The sequence below is a fragment of the Monodelphis domestica genome, chromosome 5, assembly GCF_027887165.1.
Source record: "Monodelphis domestica isolate mMonDom1 chromosome 5, mMonDom1.pri, whole genome shotgun sequence".
Taxonomy (NCBI): Eukaryota; Metazoa; Chordata; class Mammalia; order Didelphimorphia; family Didelphidae; genus Monodelphis; species Monodelphis domestica.
In genome coordinates, this window is record NC_077231.1 from 34,628,749 (window position 1) to 34,646,142 (window position 17,394).

General features: G+C 39.5%; 1 protein-coding gene across 1 annotated transcript; it reads left to right on the forward strand.

The window, feature by feature from the left end:
- The first annotated feature begins 6,598 nt into the window (after positions 1-6,598).
- On the forward strand, positions 6,599-11,404 carry LOC130453601 (natural resistance-associated macrophage protein 2-like). Its single transcript, XM_056801002.1, has 4 exons — positions 6,599-6,806; positions 10,558-10,664; positions 10,983-11,053; positions 11,181-11,404. The coding sequence occupies exons 1-4, from the start codon at positions 6,762-6,764 to the stop codon at positions 11,306-11,308; spliced, it is 351 nt and encodes a 116-aa protein (XP_056656980.1). The 5' UTR covers positions 6,599-6,761; the 3' UTR covers positions 11,309-11,404.
- Positions 11,405-17,394: the final 5,990 nt, after the last annotated feature.

Below are 17,394 nucleotides of genomic sequence, written 5' to 3' on the forward strand. Positions count from 1 at the left end.
GGAAAACATTATATATAATAACAGCAATATTGTATGATGAACAACTGCGAATGACTCAGCTGTTCTCAGCAACAAAGGGATACAAGACATCAATCCCAAAGGCCTCATGACGAAGAATACCATCAGCCTTCAGGGAGAGAACTGATGGAGTCTGAATGTAGACCAAAGCACACTATTTCCCTTTCTTTCTTCATTATTTTTGTCTTTTGTTTTGAGATTTCTTTCACAAAAAGAACTAATATGGAACAATGTTTTAGATGATTGCACATGTAAAATACATAGATTGATTACTGTGTCAGGGAAGGGGTGGGGGAATGAAGAAGGGAGGGAGAGAATTTGGAAATCAAAATAAAAAACAAATGAATGTTAAAATTTGTTCTTACATGTAATGGGGAAAATGAGATCGATTTTAAAAGTAAAATAAGAAGTAACTCCCTAGATACAGTTCATTTTGCCATTAAAAATGAATGTGATGGGGGGCAGCTGGGTAGCTCAGTGGATTGAGAACCAGGCCTAGAGACGGGAGGTCCTAGGTTCAAATCCAGCCTCAGCCACTTCCCAGCTGTGTGACCCTGGGCAAGTCACTTGACCCCCATTGCCTAGCCCTTACCACTCTTCTGCCTTGGAGCCAATACACAGTATTGACTCCAAGACAGAAGGTAAGGGTTTAAAAAAAAAAAAGAATGTGATGACCCTGGACAAGTCACTTAATCCCCATTGCCTAGTTGTTACCGCTCTTCTGCCTTGGAACCAATACACAGTATTGATTCCAAGACAGAAGGTAAGCGTTTAAAAAAAAAATTAATAAAAATAAATAAATAAATAAATGTGAACTCATAGAAGGCAAGGGCTGTTTCATTTTTGTCTTTGTAATTTCAGCTATTGGACAGTTCAGTGCTTATTGATTAAATTAAGGGCAATTATTTGTTTGCTATACCTCATGCCTTAAAGCATAATATTGAGCGAGATAAAATAAAACGACCACCCACCCAAATTACAATTACAAACCTGGAGTCAGAGAGTGGATAGTATAAGAAGCCTCCCTCTCATGAGGGAGGCGCAATTCCCTAATGGCAATACCAATGCATGAGTGCAGATATAAGCATCATATAGAGTCCCGACACAAGACCACCACCTCGCTCCCTGATCTGATACCCCATTATTTGGGAGCTGAAATTACAATCTACCCAGTAAGAAAACAGCAAGATACCTGGCATGAGCTCATCCCAGGCTCCCAGGATAGAGAAAGATTATGGAGAGATAGCCCTGTCCTCAGGACTGACCTCTCTGACTCCTAAAGTTCAGAGGAGATAAGGAGGAAGAAGAGCCTAATTTTTTTGTCCTTGAAATGAGATAAGAGGCCTCCCAACTCACTGGGCCTGGGACAATAATGAAATGTCCTTGAAATGTTATTCTGTAAGCCTAAACAGACTTTCATTCCTAATGGAGGGTATAGGACGGATGTCCACCTGAAGAACAAATTAATTCTTTCTATCCCCCCACAATATTTTTAGAACTTTGTTGGACCGAGTGAACAAATGAATTAATTAATAGTGAATGAATTTTAACTCTGGTCTTGAACTAAGTAAGGGCTTAGGTGAACACAATAGTAAATCATGAAAGAAGAGAGGATTCTAGTGGACCTTGGTGTTAGTAGGGAAGAAATTCTAGCCTTCCAGAACACTCTTTCAGGGACCTTCATGTTTTAAACCTCAATCTACAGATATCTCCACTATCTCTGGGATATTACACTCCTGGAAACAAACCTAACGCAAAGTCCCAGAAGACTTCTAATGTGGCCTCTGCTATTTGAGGTTGATCAATAGGTGCTGATCTTCCCCATTCTTAGATCCCATGAAGAATTAAGTATGCTTAAATTAAATTTATTTAAATGACAAACTACTTTTAATTAATTTAAATTTAATTAATTAATTAACATGTCAGCATCTACATGTGAGTTTTCTTTCCCTGGTGGGAAATATTATTTGGTGGAATTCCAAACTTAGGGAAGCCAAATCCCTTCCTAGTCATCACTATCTGCTCCCACCGAAAACCCCAGGTTGTGGGGAGCCGACACCCCCCCCCACTGGTTGACATGGTCATAGTCTAGGAAACCAGAAACTGCAAAGCAGCACCCAGAGAACAAGACCCCCGTTAACCCCACTCTGTGACTTCTCTTTCTCCAACTTTCCCTACTAATGGACTTGTTATGATTATTATTCTCTCCCCAATACAGGAGAAATAATATGAGAGCGAATACTTATAGAATCAATATATATATATATATATCCCACTTTAATCCCCCTAGGTTATTACCCCAAATGATTGCATTTACAGAATTAAAACCCAAAGATTATTGTCTATTACCCCCTTTCCCTTTCCCTCTTCACAGAGCCACATTCACTCCCATTACAAGCCAGGCAAGCCAAGAACGCCAATCACCTAAAGACACACTCCACTAAATTCTTTTTATGGACAGAAACCAAGCAACATTGCCAGGCACTTTAAAGCAACACAAGAAAAACAGAACTTGTAAATTGAGGAAAACCCCAAATCTGGTCTGTCATTCAATAACCCTCTAACCCTATACCTAGCTACAAAATGTTTTGTTTCCCATCTCCTAAGTAATTGTGATTGATTGTGAAAGCTGGCCAAAAGTAATTGGCATGTCTTTGGCGTGATTGAATGTTTTAACACCAGAAAATTACATCCATTTACATAGAAAGGACATTAAAGAAACTCTTCTTTTGTTCTCCAGGTGCTGGACATGATGAGAGCTTAATAGTGATTTTTTTTTCATTCATAGGAAAACAAGCTAATGCTTACTAGAGGTATTAATGAAAATATAAGGCAGAAATGAATTGTCAAGAGAGTAAGTTCTAAAACTTGACTTTGAATCCCGACTTACTAGTTGTGGAGACATGCTATACCATCTCTCTGAAACTTACTTTCCTTATGTGTTAAATAGGCACAGTGATATTTGCACCAGTCCATTTCTCCATGTTATTCTGAGGAAAATGCTATTGACAAGTTTAAATCTCTATATCAACACAAGTTTTAATGTTTCACTTAAATAGCTCCAAGAATAGTTATTGCAATCTAAACGTAACTAATTTCCTAATTACTCTTCACTGGAACCCCAGAAAAATCAAAACATAGATGAAAAAAAATCCAGACCTAAATTCCCTGGATCACCTATAAAATAGGCACCAATACATTGTATTATGGTCTAAGGGTTAAATTAGGAGTCCTGACAAAATAAGAGAACACCTTTTGATAATTTAAGTTTTAATGAAAGTATAGTACAGTTATAAATTATTATTTTCTATTTAAGTCAGAGAAAAGAAAACTTCTAGCTTTTAACAATTAACAACTTAGTTTAATTAAAATAGTGATAGTAAAAGAATATGGTAAAATGAATATAGTAAAGGGGAGACATATAGGAAAGAGGTAAAGAAAATTTCCTAATGTTTATACTAATTATACTATAATTACTACTGAAAATTGCCTATACCTAACTATAACAACCACCCCATAAAGTTCCAACCCAATCCAGCCCAATCAAAACCATCCCAATCAGTGTTTAATCCAACCCCAATTAAGTATGTCAGCAAGACCAGCCACCAGCCACAAGTTCAAGAAAGGAAAAAACACACCTAACAGTCCAAAAGCAAAAAGCCCTCTCAATAATCTCAGGCCCTCCTTTTATATTCCAGCAACTAAAAGCCAACAACTAACCCAACACTAGCCCAGCAGCCAACATCCCCACAACTGCCCAACTGTCAGGAACTGATACCTCTTTTAACCTTTTCCTACCTTACTTCCTGTCTCTATGACTCCTTCCTGTCTCTATGGTTTCTCTTTCCTGTCACTGTGGGCTAGTTAATCCCTATACATCTCTATGGTAAGAGGACCTCCAGGTCCCCCTTTAAATTTAAAAAAGTAATAAAGTATTCCTCTTTACAAAAGATAATATATTTATTATTATTTATTAATATAATTATTAATATAAATTAAATATTTATTAGAGAGAGACAGGAAGAGGTGGAGACAGAGAGACAGAGATAGAGAGACAAAAAGAGACTGAGACAGAGAGGGAGGGAGAAAAGTAATTGGTTTAGTGGTGGGGTGGGCAGGGGAGAGAATATTGATTTATTAACTAGAGAAGACTTTGTAGAAAAAAACTTTGAGCAGGGTTTGAAAAGAAGTAAATAGCCACAATAGGGAAGGGAGATATTCTTGTAAGTTATGAAGTAATAAAACTGGGGAGAAGAAAGAATAGATGTCCCTCATGAAGATAGTAAAGACCTGTAAGAGAAGAAAGTAGTCGGTGTGACGTAGGCATTCTATTGTGACTAATCTATAGTGTCTCAAAAATTGCTAAACTCAGACAGGCTCTTTCCTCCCTTGGCTCTCCTTTCATCAGTGACCTCATACTCAGGTATAGGTACGTATAAGGCAACATTCCTTGGGAGAGTTGTCTGGTGGGGCCATGGTTCTGCAAAGGTTCAGAGTAAGACCACACTGGGTGGCTGAAATCATCAGGACCCTGAAAGTTTGATGAATTAGAGAGTTCTATTGTTCTTCAGGGTCCTTGGAAGGAGTTCCTCAGGCTCTTCTAATACTCCTGTAGCAAACCTGACTGGGAACAATCATAGTTAGTGACTGAGAAAAAATGAAATGACCATCCATCCAAATTACCCTGCAATCAGAGAGTGAATAATATAAAAAGTAGTCTTTATTCGTTCTCAAGAGGAAGGTGAAATTGCCCTAATGGCAATGCCAATGCATGAATGTAGATTATATAGTGCATTATATTGGGTCCTGACACAAGATCACCACCCCACCCCCATCTGATACCCCATTATCTGGGAGATGAATTTGCAATCTAAGTATGAAAATCTATTCAATCAGGAAAGAGCAAGATACATAACATGGACAAAGGTTATAGAGAGGTAGCCCTGTCCTCAGGAGGGACTCCTCTGGCTCTTAAAGGTCTGAGGAGATGAGAAGGTGGGAGAGCCTAATGTAATGTCTCCCACTTCACTGGGCCTGGGGCAATAATGAAATGTCCTTCAGATGTTATTCTGTAAGCATAAATAGACTTTCATTCCTAATGGAGGGTATAGGATGGATGTATACCTGGAGAAGAACAAATTAATCTTTTTTATTCCCCACATTAGTTCTTTTGGATTTATATAACCTGTTTGATCACTAATGTTTATTTATTCTAAATGTTTCTTGGGTACAGTAGCAAAAGAATTTAATTGAGCATCTCATGACTTGAGGCAGTTAGATGGCAGAGTGAAAAGAGTGGGTCTGGAGTCAGGAAGACCTTAGTACAAATGCTAACCCTGGGCAATTCACTTCACTTCTGTTTGCCTCAGTTTCCTCAACTGTAAAATCCTAGGAAGGTTATTGTGGGGATCAAATGAGATAATATTTGTAAAGTGCTCATCTATAGGTGACCTTGGACAAGTTGTATCAACTCTTTGGTCTCAGTTTCCTATAAATGGGGAATTTGACCAGATGAACTCTAAAGTCCCTTTTCCAATTCTATAATCTTAAGATGATAAAATGTGTGGCTTTCCTACATTCCTTATCTCCCAGAGGAACTCCCAGAGGCACCCAGTCATCTCCTTGCTTTGCATCTCTTCCCAGTGATCAGCCCCAGCTCTATATTGTGTATTCTCCATTTTTAAAGGGCCAGGCTTCATACTTTGATTTTTGATTCACTTAAGTCATTTCCCTGTGCCCCATTCATGGCAGATTTCTTGACACTGGCATGTGTGTGGGGTGGGTGGGGAAGGAGGCATACCTATAACTTTATCAGTGCTCTCCAAGTCTAATGGAAAACGTGGAGAACCTGAGGTTAATTTTTCTCCTGTTCTTGGGGAACAGAGATCTAATGGATGCCCCTAAAGCTAATGACAGAGCAGTCACAACCCAAAGGGAGGGCTGTTTCTAATCCACAGCTGTGATGATGGCATTGATTCCAAAGGAAAGCAGCCCATAGCTCTTGCCCCACTCACCACCACACACAGGCACACACGTCCCATTTCAACTCTGACCAAATAGTACAGAGGACGACTTAAGAACAAAGATTTCTCTACTGAATTAATAGCTCATTAATATCCAGAGATGACAGGTATATGATATCTGCCTACTTCTCTGGATCAGGTCAAAGATGAAATTTGATTGGGCTCAGAGAGATGCAAATCAAAACTACGCTGAGGTATCACCTCACACCTAGCAGATTGGCTAACATGAAAGCAAAGGAATGTAATGAATGCTGGAGAGGATGTGGCAAAGACGGACATTAATGCATTGCTGATGGAGTTGTGAATTGATCCAACCATTCTGGAGGGCAATTTGGAACTATGCCCAAAGGATGATAAAAGACTGTCTGCCCTTTGATCCAGCCATAGCACTGCTGGGCTTGTACCCCAAAGAGACAATAAGTAAAAAGACTTGTACAAGAATATTCATAGCTGCGCTCTTTGTGGTGGCAAAAAATTGGAAAATGAGGGGCTGCCTTCAATTGGGGAATGGCTGAACAAAATGTTGATGATGGAATACTATTGTGATCAAAGGAATGATAAAGTGGAGGAATTCCATGGAGACTGGAACAACCTCCAGGAAGTGATGCAGAGTGAAAGGAGCAGAACCAGGAGAACATTGTACACAGAGACTGATACACTGTGGTACAATCGAACGTATTGTACCTGCTGCAGTGCCTGGCAGCCAGACTGGGAGTGGTCATGGGTCTGCATCTTGCTGAAGTATGTCATCGCCAGTATCCCAAGGTCAGTGACTCCCTCCTGCTGCCCCACAGGGCCTGCAACACAGTGCCAAGTGTTAGATTTAAAATTGTTGTGGTTGTAAACTGGCAGTTAAAAGAGTGGGAGCCTTAAATTGTAATAATTAAAAATAATTAAAATGGTTGAAGGCTGTAAACTGTGAGAATTAAAATAGTTGAGGGTCATAAATTGTAGTGAGTTAAAATAGTGGAAGATATAAATTGTGATAGATATAAGAGAGGGTGAGTAAATTTGACCGCAGACAATATGTTTCACTACAGTGTCTTGGTTTTTAAATCAAATATAAGGTGGTCACCAAGGAATATATTCCCAAATTATGAATATGCCCAAATCAACTGGGTTTTATAGAGAATTTAATTAATAATATAATGAGTAATCAAAGAAAGAGAGAGAGAGAGAAAAAAGTATAAGTATGAAGGGCCTTAAGCCAACATGGCCTAGACCTGAGTCTTAAGAGAGAGAGAATCAGTCAGTTTTTTATCACTCACCACAAGATTTGTCTTAAGCAAGGGTGTCTGGGGAACAGAGTCTCCCCAGAGGGAGTTCCAGCCAGAGTCAGCCTCCCAAGGGACTTCTTCTCAAGAGATCTTCAAAGGGCCTCCTCCAAAAGGATCTATCTCCAAGGATCCAAGGATCTCCAAGCCTCCCTTGCTCAAGAGATTCCTTTTCTTATATAGGGGTTTTTTTCCTATGTCACCTCCCGTAAGTTCTTCCATCTACCAATCACTGTAGATGTTTTCTAAAAGACAGCCCATCTGAATTCCAGCTAAGTCTACTAATCCCCTCAGTAAGTCTGAACCAGAGAAAACACAGCTGAGTAATCCCATCAAGAGAAAACCTGCCCGACCTTTATAGGTACCTAGCATCCCATTGTATCAATTCTAAAAACAGACCTGGCTCAAAGAACTCCCTGCCTCATCATAAGCATGGGTCCAAGTACTTTCATTGTTTAGCAAGGAGTTTTCTCCCCTAAAGCAGTCTTAAGTACGGGTGGAGTAGAGGTCCTCCCATTTCTGATCCTGGCGAGTTCTCACATCAAAATGGGGAATGTTTCCAGTAGGGAATTTGTTCCAATGGAGGATTCCTCAATGTAGAAATTTCAAGATTTATAGTGTGAACCTTAAAAATTCTCAGACCCTACTTCATAAGGTTGGGTTAAGACCATTCCACACTTTAAACAATGAAGTAACTTAAATCAGGAATGTGAGAACTCTACTTTACCATACTTAAGCATGCCTTAGGGGAAGATAAAGTTGTTAACTCTTTGCTGAACAATGAAAAGTACTTAAACCCATATTTATAGTAAGACAAAAAGTTCTAAAGCCATGCCTATTTTTGGATATAATACAAAGGGGTGCTAAGTACCTATAAAGGTACAAGGAGCAAAGAGGTGAGAACTTACTCAGAGATTCTAGTCTACTCAGGTGTGAATTACTCAAAAGTTTAGTCTACTCAGGTGTGAACTAAGAATGGTCAGTCCTTTGAAAAATGTCTACTGTGATTGGTAGATGAGAGAACTTAGGGGAGGAGACATAGGAGAAAATTCCCTTTATAAAGAGAGGACAGTCTCTTGAGAACAATCTCTTGAAGACAGTCTGAGGGAGGCTGACTCTGGCTGGAACTCCCTCTGAGGAGACTCTGTCCCTCTGAATCCTTGCTTGGACAGATCTTGTGGTGAGTGATAAAAGACTGACTGATCCCTCTCTTCCTAGGCTGGCTCATGCCGGCCTAGGCTGGTATAGCCCTTTTCTCATTATTTCCTTTTTTCTCTCTTTCTCTCTTTCTTAATTCCTCATTTGTATTAATCAAAATCTCTATAAAACCCAGCTGACTTGGGTATATTGAATAATTGGGAATTTTCCCCTGGTGACCACCTTATATTTGATTTAAAATAAGACACTGTCTTGAAAACATATTTTCTGTGGTCACAATTTACTCATCCACTCTTTTATCTACTACAATTTATGTCTTCAACTATTTTAATCACTACAGTTTATGACCACAACTATTTTAATTATCACACAAGCCATGTTTGTTCCTCCCCTGTCATGTGCCCCTTTCATCCCTCTTGTCTCTCTACTTCCAGGTGATAGCTACTGCAGACTCCTTTGTAAGTCTCTCTCCTGGGGATGTACTCTATTTCCTCTTAAATGACCCTGCGATTGCAGTGATTCCAGAGTCCTCCCTCTTATCAGTCATGATAGCTGACATTTACACGGCACTTTAGAGTTCACAACACACCTTCTCTCTTAACTCATTGAATCCTCTTAATCTCTTCTCTCCCTGTGCTATGGGAGGTGCAAACACTGTTATCTTCATTTCATAGGAGAGGAAATAGGAGGAGGTCCTATCCTTGTTAACTATCAGACCCAGGGCTTTGGCTGTCTCTGCAACCCACCTCTGAAAGAACCTCCTAACTTCTTCCCTTTCTTCATTTTCTTTCCTTCCTCTTTCCTTCCCTTTCTCCCTCCCTTCTTCTCTTCCTCCCTCTCTCCCCTCCTTCCTTCCCTTCTTTCCTTCTCTCCTGTCCTCTCCCTCTTTTCCTTCCTTCCTTCCTCCCTTCCTCCTTCTCTCTCACCCTCCCTGCCTCTCCCCCTTTCCTCCTTTTATATTTCCAGAAGTATGGAAAAAAGGATCTTCTCTGAGGATTCTTACTCTATGGCTTGCATAGCCAGGCCAATAATGTCATCACATTACTGCTCTCTCTGTAGCTACGGCATTCTTTGTTCTTTGTTCCTATCAGACCAGCCTCTTTATCTGCTCTCTTCCCACTTTACCTTTGCCTGCACTCTTTCCTTTGTCAAGAATATTCTCCTTTTTGCTTGTTGAATTTCTGTCTACCCTTTAAAGTTCAGTTTGGGTTCAATCCTCCTCCAAGAAGTCTTCCTGGATGAACTTCACCCTGCATCTCAGGAGAAATCATTCTTGCTGGATCTTACAAAGCTCTTGGTTTTGCACTTCTGTTTTCCTTGAATCTTGTCCTTCTTCTAGACAGTGCTCTGTGTGTGGTAGGCACTTACCTGTCCAGAGTCTGGATCATTGGCAGTTCAGTTGGTAGAGGTCCTTCTTTTCTGTTTGTGCTGTGTGCCCCGTGCCCCAGTCTGTAGTAACAATCAGATATTGCCCCTGGTTCTTCCTGATCAGCCCTCTCTGCTCTGACTGCTCCTCCAGGACCCCCTCCAGCCCTATAGCCCCCTGCCTATACTTATTTGTTTGCTTGTAGGCATCTGTTATGCTAAAGGTCCCTTGAACACAATTAGGTGCTCTTGATTTCCAAATTAGACTCACCTAGACAAGGCCCTTTCTTCTGCTTCCCCTTTGACTGTACATGCACAAAGTAGGCCCTTTATAGCTTCCCTCAGTTCAGTCCTTCAGACTTTTAGAATATTTTCAGCTGGCCAGGAGGGTAAGCCTCTGCCTGCCCTAAGGGGTGGGTGCTATTGAATGGAATGTGGATCAGAGCAGCAGCTATCCCCCTCTCCCCCATGTCCCCCATTTCCTTGTCCCCTGATGCCATAAGAAAGGAAGCGCATTTGCCTTTCTAGCTGCATCTGGTTAAGAGAGGTCTGGAGCCAGCCTGTTTCACAACAGCAAGCTGGGTAACTTGTTGCTTTGCCCTTGGACTGGTGCTAAGATAGGGGACTTTGGATGTGCAGAAATCCCTGGACCTCTAGGGAAGTGTTCTCTGAAATGACTACTGAATTTTGAACTAGATCTCTCCACTGTTTGTGTCAAGGTCCCCCGAATTATCCTGTGGCTCATGGTGGAGACGGCCATCATAGGCTCAGATATGCAAGAAGTCATAGGTTCAGCTATTGCCATCAATCTCCTGTCTGCCGGGAGGTGAGTTATTTTTCCCATTTCAATTAATGGGAAACTTCAGGTCCCTCCCAATGTTGCTGAGCCTTCACTGTGCCCCTCCATGTGAGGAGAGCATGTGAGAGTATAACTGAGAATCTCTGAGTCATGGAGCACATGGAGGCGGCAGCCTCTCCTACCAAGCACTAGGCCGTTTCCTTCTCTTCTCAGTGGGCAATGTGCTCCTTACTGGGGGGGAGTCCTGAGCCTCCTGCCACCTGGAATCTGACCTGCCTAGGGTTTGGGGAGCTGGGCTCTTCATCTCCCACCTCCCCTCATCTTCATTTCTGATCTCTGGCCTAGGGTTCCCCTGTGGGGTGGAGTTCTCATCACCATAGCAGACACCTTTGTATTTCTCTTTCTGGACAAATATGGTAAGGAGCAGTTGGGGAAGAAGGGGGAGTGGCAGGGAGAAAACAGTATTGGGGGAGAAAAGGCCTCTTTTCCCTTTAGACACAGTGTGTCTCATTGAGAACCCTTTCTCCATGTTTCCTTCCTTAGGTTTGCGGAAACTGGAAGCATTTTTTGGCTTTCTCATCACTATCATGGCCCTCACGTTTGGATATGAAGTAAATATCATAGATTGTTTTAACAGAGCTAAGGGAGAAACCCCGGGCCATTTTAAGTGATTATCAGTGCACAATTTTCCAATCATATTTTTAAGATCTCTATTCATTCTCTCTACTTGGCCTGAGCTCTGGGAGTGATATGGTTCATGGAATTGGGGAGTGGTCCCCAAAGAAGAATAAATTTGAGACAAAACAGAATCAATAAAATGAGTTCCCCTGTGTAAAAATAAATTTGCAAGTTAAAAAATAAAATACTTAGATGGAAAAACCTTTCCAATACATAGGTTCAAAACTTTTCAAAACTGTTTAACTTGCCAATCAGGTTCAAACTGTTCAGATACTTTTGATTGAGGTAATCAAAAATATCCTCAATGATGAAGTGAAGCTCAAATGTATACTTCTCTTCAGGGTTAGGCACAAGGATGCTAAAGAGACTATTTTTATAACAATAAAGTATTTATTGAAATATATAATGATAAATAAAGGATTTCTAATTCTAAGGGATTCTCAATCCACCCCACAAAAGAGTTATATTCCCAACTAGGATCCCAAGTTGACCAATTGGCAATTAGGAGGGTATTATTAGTGTCCTGTATAATCTGCTATTTCTCCATTTTCATTAATAATTCATCCATAAGGATGTCAAAGTTCACATAAAAAGGATTGTAAAGCTTAATTAAACACTTGAACTGCTTTACAACACTCATGGGTTCTTCTTCATATGATGGAGTCTTTTTCTTAAAACTATCTTTATCAGCCTGTGTAAACTTTTTTGTGACACAGGAGATTCACTATACTATGCTCTGGGGACACTATGGGTACTTCCCTTAAAGGAAACATATGAGCTGGTTTGCTTTCTAATGCTTCAGTTTCCATTTCTAATTTAGTTGGTTTATCTGAATTAGTTGTACCCTTTAATTTAGTTGCTTCATGTTCTTTAGTTTCTGCCATTGTCCCTTTAGCCTTGAGTAATTCTTCAGATTGAGTTTGCATTCTATCTAGTTTAGTATCTAGATAGTTCACTTTTAACATTAGATCACTCTTTGCAGTAGCTTGCTTGATGCTTGCTTTTAAATGTTTAAATACAACTGCCAAAGATTTGATCATCATGTAAAAGCACATGATAAATAATAGTAGCACAGAGACATAAGAGATTAGTTTGTAGAAGAGTCAATGAGAGTACTGGCATTAAAAAGTCATAGGCAATTACATTTTGTATAAATTCTGGTGCAAAAGTGAAAATGAGAGAAGTCATATCTAATAGAGAAAATCCCATGGTGATTTTATGTAGCTAATTCACCAGGTTTTCTGAGTAGAGATTCTTTGTATCAAGTTGAGTGAGAGATGCATTTTGTAGCCACCTAGAGTTCAGCTCTAGATGCTTCCACAGACCCCCTGCTGAGATAACATTTCCAACTGCCCAAGTTGACAACTGGACCCTTAAATTCAGACAGTTGGGTTCTTTGTCCTATTTAGAGCACCATACTGTAAAAATAAAATGGCAAGTTATAAAATAAAATATTTAGATGGAAAAACAGTTCCAATATAAGTTCAAAACTTTTCAAAACTGGTTAACCTGCCAATCAGATTCAAACTGTTTGAATACTTTTGATAAAAGTAATCAAAAGTATCCTCAGTGATGAAGTGAAGCTCAAATGTGAACTTCCCTTCAGGGCCAGGTGCAAGGACGCTAAAGAGACTCTTATTATAACAATAAAGTATTTATTGAAATATATAATGATAAATAAAGGATTTCTAATTCTAAGGGATTCTAAATCCACCCAAATAAACTCCCAGATTCCACAAGGAACCACTTCTTCTGTGTTTCACAGGCTACACTAATCCTTCCTGATCTGACTAACCCAAATTTATACTATCTAAATAAAATCTATTGCTATTAGCCTTATAAATCTTTTCAAAAAACCCTTACCTTCTGTCTTGGAATCATTACTATGTATTGGTTCCAAGGCAGAAGAGTGGTAAGGGCTAGGCAATGGGTGTTAAGTGACTTGCCTAGGGTCACACATCTGGGAAGTGTCTGAGGCCATTTTTGAACTGTGAAGATTGGATTTAGCTATCTCCTGATTGTAACAATGAAGATACTTAGCTTTTTCTTTATTGTGAAGATAAAATTGTAATCTCATGATTGTAACAATGAAGGTACTTAGCTCTTCCTTTATAGTGAAGCTAGAATTATAAGCTATAATCTATTTTTAGATTTTTAACTATAAAAAGATGTTAAGTAACTTCAAAAGGTGAATTTAACAAAAAAGGTGTTAAGTAATCCCAAGAGATATAATCTAACCAGAGAAGGTGAGAACTAAAGAGTGGGCATTCCTGGAGAAAATCTAACCAAAGAAGGTGAGAACTAAAGAATGGACAATCCTGGAGAAAATCTAACCAAGGAAAGTGAGAACTAAAGAATGGGAAGTCCTGGAGAAAAGCGTCTGCTGCGATTGGTAGATGTGAAATTTAAAGCAGGTGACACAAGAGAAAAAGATCTTTAAAAAGAGGTCCAAAAGGCAGAAGGAGGATCAATCTGATTCCTATTCATTCATTCGGGCACTGACTTGGAGGAGTGACTAGAAGACAGACCCTTGAGGAGCGACCCAAAATACAGACACCCAGACTTCTTTTAGACTGTCACCACTGGTGAGTAAAAATCTGACTTAATGACCCTGCCTTTCAGGAGTCGTGAAGCCTCCAGGAAAGGCCCATCATCTTGAAACTCTCTTCCCCTGACTGGGGCTTAGAAATTCTAACTGATATCAGAAGAAGCCAGAATTTTTCTCTCTCTCTCTCATTCCTTAATATCTTCCTTCTATTGTAAATATTGTAAATAAACTATCATAAATTCCATTTACCTTACTAATTCATTTTGGGATTTAGAAATTAAATCCCTGGTGACCACATAATTAATAATATATTCAAAGTCCAACCACAAAAAAATTTAACAGAACCTAGGACCTCCTGTCTCTAGGCCTGGCTCTCAATCCACTGCGGTATCCAGCTGCTCCCTTATCCTTATAAATCTTAACTTCACCTTCAAATTATAAAATAGCAAAATCTAGCTGGTTGAGTCTCAATAAGAATAAAGTTAGGACTCTTGAATCTTAATGGACTCAGAGTCCAAATCAAAGACCAGGTTTTTCTTTAGTCTTCTCAGAGTTAAACAATCTATAAAAACCACAATAGATATTCAGTAGTATTTCCCAAGTTGGGAAAGGAAAACACTGAGCTCCTTCAGATCTTTCCCTTAGACAGAGAGGCAAAGATGTTACCTACTCCAGCCCTGAGAGCAAGTCTCTGAGAGTGTCTCTACCAACTGCCAGAGAACAACTCCCCAACTGCCAAAGAGAGTAATTGACATAGAAAAACAGTTATCACTGTCACATTTCAAATTAACATACTCTCTCAGCTCTGCTTCAAACTCCAGTTCTTTTCTCAAGCCAGGTCTTTACTTCTTATCTCTAAACTAATAAAACAATACTTATTTTTTTCTAATATCATCCTTACACCTGTCTGAATCAATTCATGCTGGTGGGCCAAAGCGAGGGGCAATCTCCCTCAAAATCATCTTAGCAACAAAAGCTGCTGTGGCTCAGGCAATAGGAAACACTCCCAACCATCTGGTCAGCTGATCCATTTTGACCAGATAAACTTTATAATGTCCAGCCTTAAGCATGGTAATAATGTCAATTTGTAAATGCTTAAAATGTGTGTAAGCCAGAGGACACCCACCAAAAACTTTGCCATGAAAACCATGTTGATTGTATGCCTGGCAAATGGGACAGGCTACACACACTTTAGAGGCTATGGTAGTTATACCAGGGGCTCTCCATACTTTTTTAACAGAGTCTACAATACCCTGAGTCCCAAAGTGATGGTTCTTGTGAATGGATAAGTATATTTGGTGATAAAAACTTCTAGGGAGTAGGGGTTTTCCTTCAGATAACACGCATACCCCATTGATCTATTTTGTTTTAAACTTTTATTTTCATTTTCCCACTTCCTGTTCATTCTAAGAAAGGGATAAATTTGAGTCAATTCTAGTTGCCAAAGTTAAAATCAATTCAAGTCCTTCTAAGGCAGCAAGCTTTGCTGCAGTATCTGCCTGGTGGTTCCCTCTAGAGACTGGATCAGTTCTACCTGTATGGTCAAAGCAATTAAATTCAGCTAGGGCTTCCAGTAGCTGAAGAACAGAAAGGACTTCATTAATTATCTCTGCATCTGTGATACATTTTTCAGCAGAGGTTAACCCCCCCCTTGGAGCCATATGACATATTCCAAATGCATATCTAGAGTCTGTATAAATTGTTGCTTTCTTACCCTTGGCAATTACACAGGCATATTTTAGAACTATCAGTTCTGTACCTTGAGCACTTGTATTTGAGGGCAGTGAAGCTAACCACAGAGTGGCAAATTCAGTGACTACAGCAGATCCAGTGTAACGTATGCTATCCTTCATGAAAGAAGAACCATCGGTGAGTAAAACTAAGTCTGGGTTGTCTAAAGGAGTATCCACAAGATTATCTCGTGGCTTTTCAGCCATGGACACTAAAGATTCACAATTGTGTAATGTTTCTTCTGAAATGATAAATCAGGAAACAAAGTGGCACGATTGACTGTATAGTGTTTCAAGGTAATATTTTCATTACCTAACAAGGTTATCTCATACTAGCAAGTCTTTGACCTGAAAATGCCTGTGTTCTATGTTTTAGCAACAATGCCTTGATGTCATGAGGGTACATTATGGTTAATGGGCACCCCAATACTAAATCAGCAAAGTTGTGGCAGCTATACCTCTAAGACAGGGTTTCATCCAGGTTCCAATCTTCCACTAGAAGAGCACCAGAGAGAAAGAGAGCTGAACCTTGGTTTCTCCTTATAAGCAATTTTCTCCATCCACTAGCGCTCCCACTTCAAATCTCAGGAACCACTCATAGTTCCTTAATTTTCTTGGCATTGCCTGGGGGAGGGGGGACAGTGCCTGTGGAATCAGTTTCCCCTCTTGTTGGTTTCAACTTCCTTTCTTTGAGGACCTGGATATCTCTGCACATTTCAATGGTAAAAGACCTCCAGGTCACTGATTGATGATATCTAAACAAAGCAACATAATGGGGAGAGTCATTCCCTTCCCATAGGCATAAGGTAAGTTAACTGGCTTGCTTTAAAGATATTGTTCCAACCCAGCCCTCAAAAGAATCCCAGAAGAATTCTATGCAACAAAAGCAATATAAGAGAAAATAACGACAAAAAAAAGTTAATGTGAAATATTACAGATTAAAGACTTGACATCTAAAATATGTATGGTACAATTAAGAAATAAGAGGAGGCAGCTAGGTGGCTCAGCACAGAGGACAGAGAGACAGGTCTGGAGGACATGGGTTAAAATTTGGCTCCAGACTCTTATTAACTGTATGACTCTGAGCAAGTCACTTAACCCTGTTTACTTTAGTTTCTTCATCTGTAAAATGAGCTGGAGAAGGAAACAGCAAGTCACTCTACTATATTTGCTAAGAAAACCTTAAATGGAGTCACAAAAATATTCATACTACTGAAAAAAATTACTGAACACTTATATATTTGTAATAGGGTTATACCCTCTCTCCCCCCAAAGAACCTTTGGTCATAATTTGGGCTGGGGAGAGAGGGAGAATGGATATAACTACCTTGAGTTTTAGGGACTCTCTGGATCCCTATTCCTAAACATAGAGTTCCTAGCTAACTATGTGACCCTGGACAAGTCCCTTAACCCTGATTGCCTAGCCCTTACAGATCTGCTGCCTTAGAACTTATATTTAATGTCAATTCTAAGACAGAAATTAGGGATTTAAAAAAATAATAATGGAGGCAAAATCCAATTCATAATAGATATATGGACAAAGATTATAAACAAAGTATTTAAATATAAACATTTGTATACCTATTAGAGACTCTCCATTAATTCATTACTTGTAATCTGTACTTGTTTGGCAACTACTTTAATTTCAAAACATAAAGTATTAATATTTTTTAAATTTTCTGACAGTTTTCAAAAGAGGAAATACATTGTTCATAAATATTCAAGAAAATACTAAACCTCCGTTTGGTGGGGGGCAGATTGACGGAAGGCGGGAGGTATAAGGAAACTGTAAAGGTAGGAA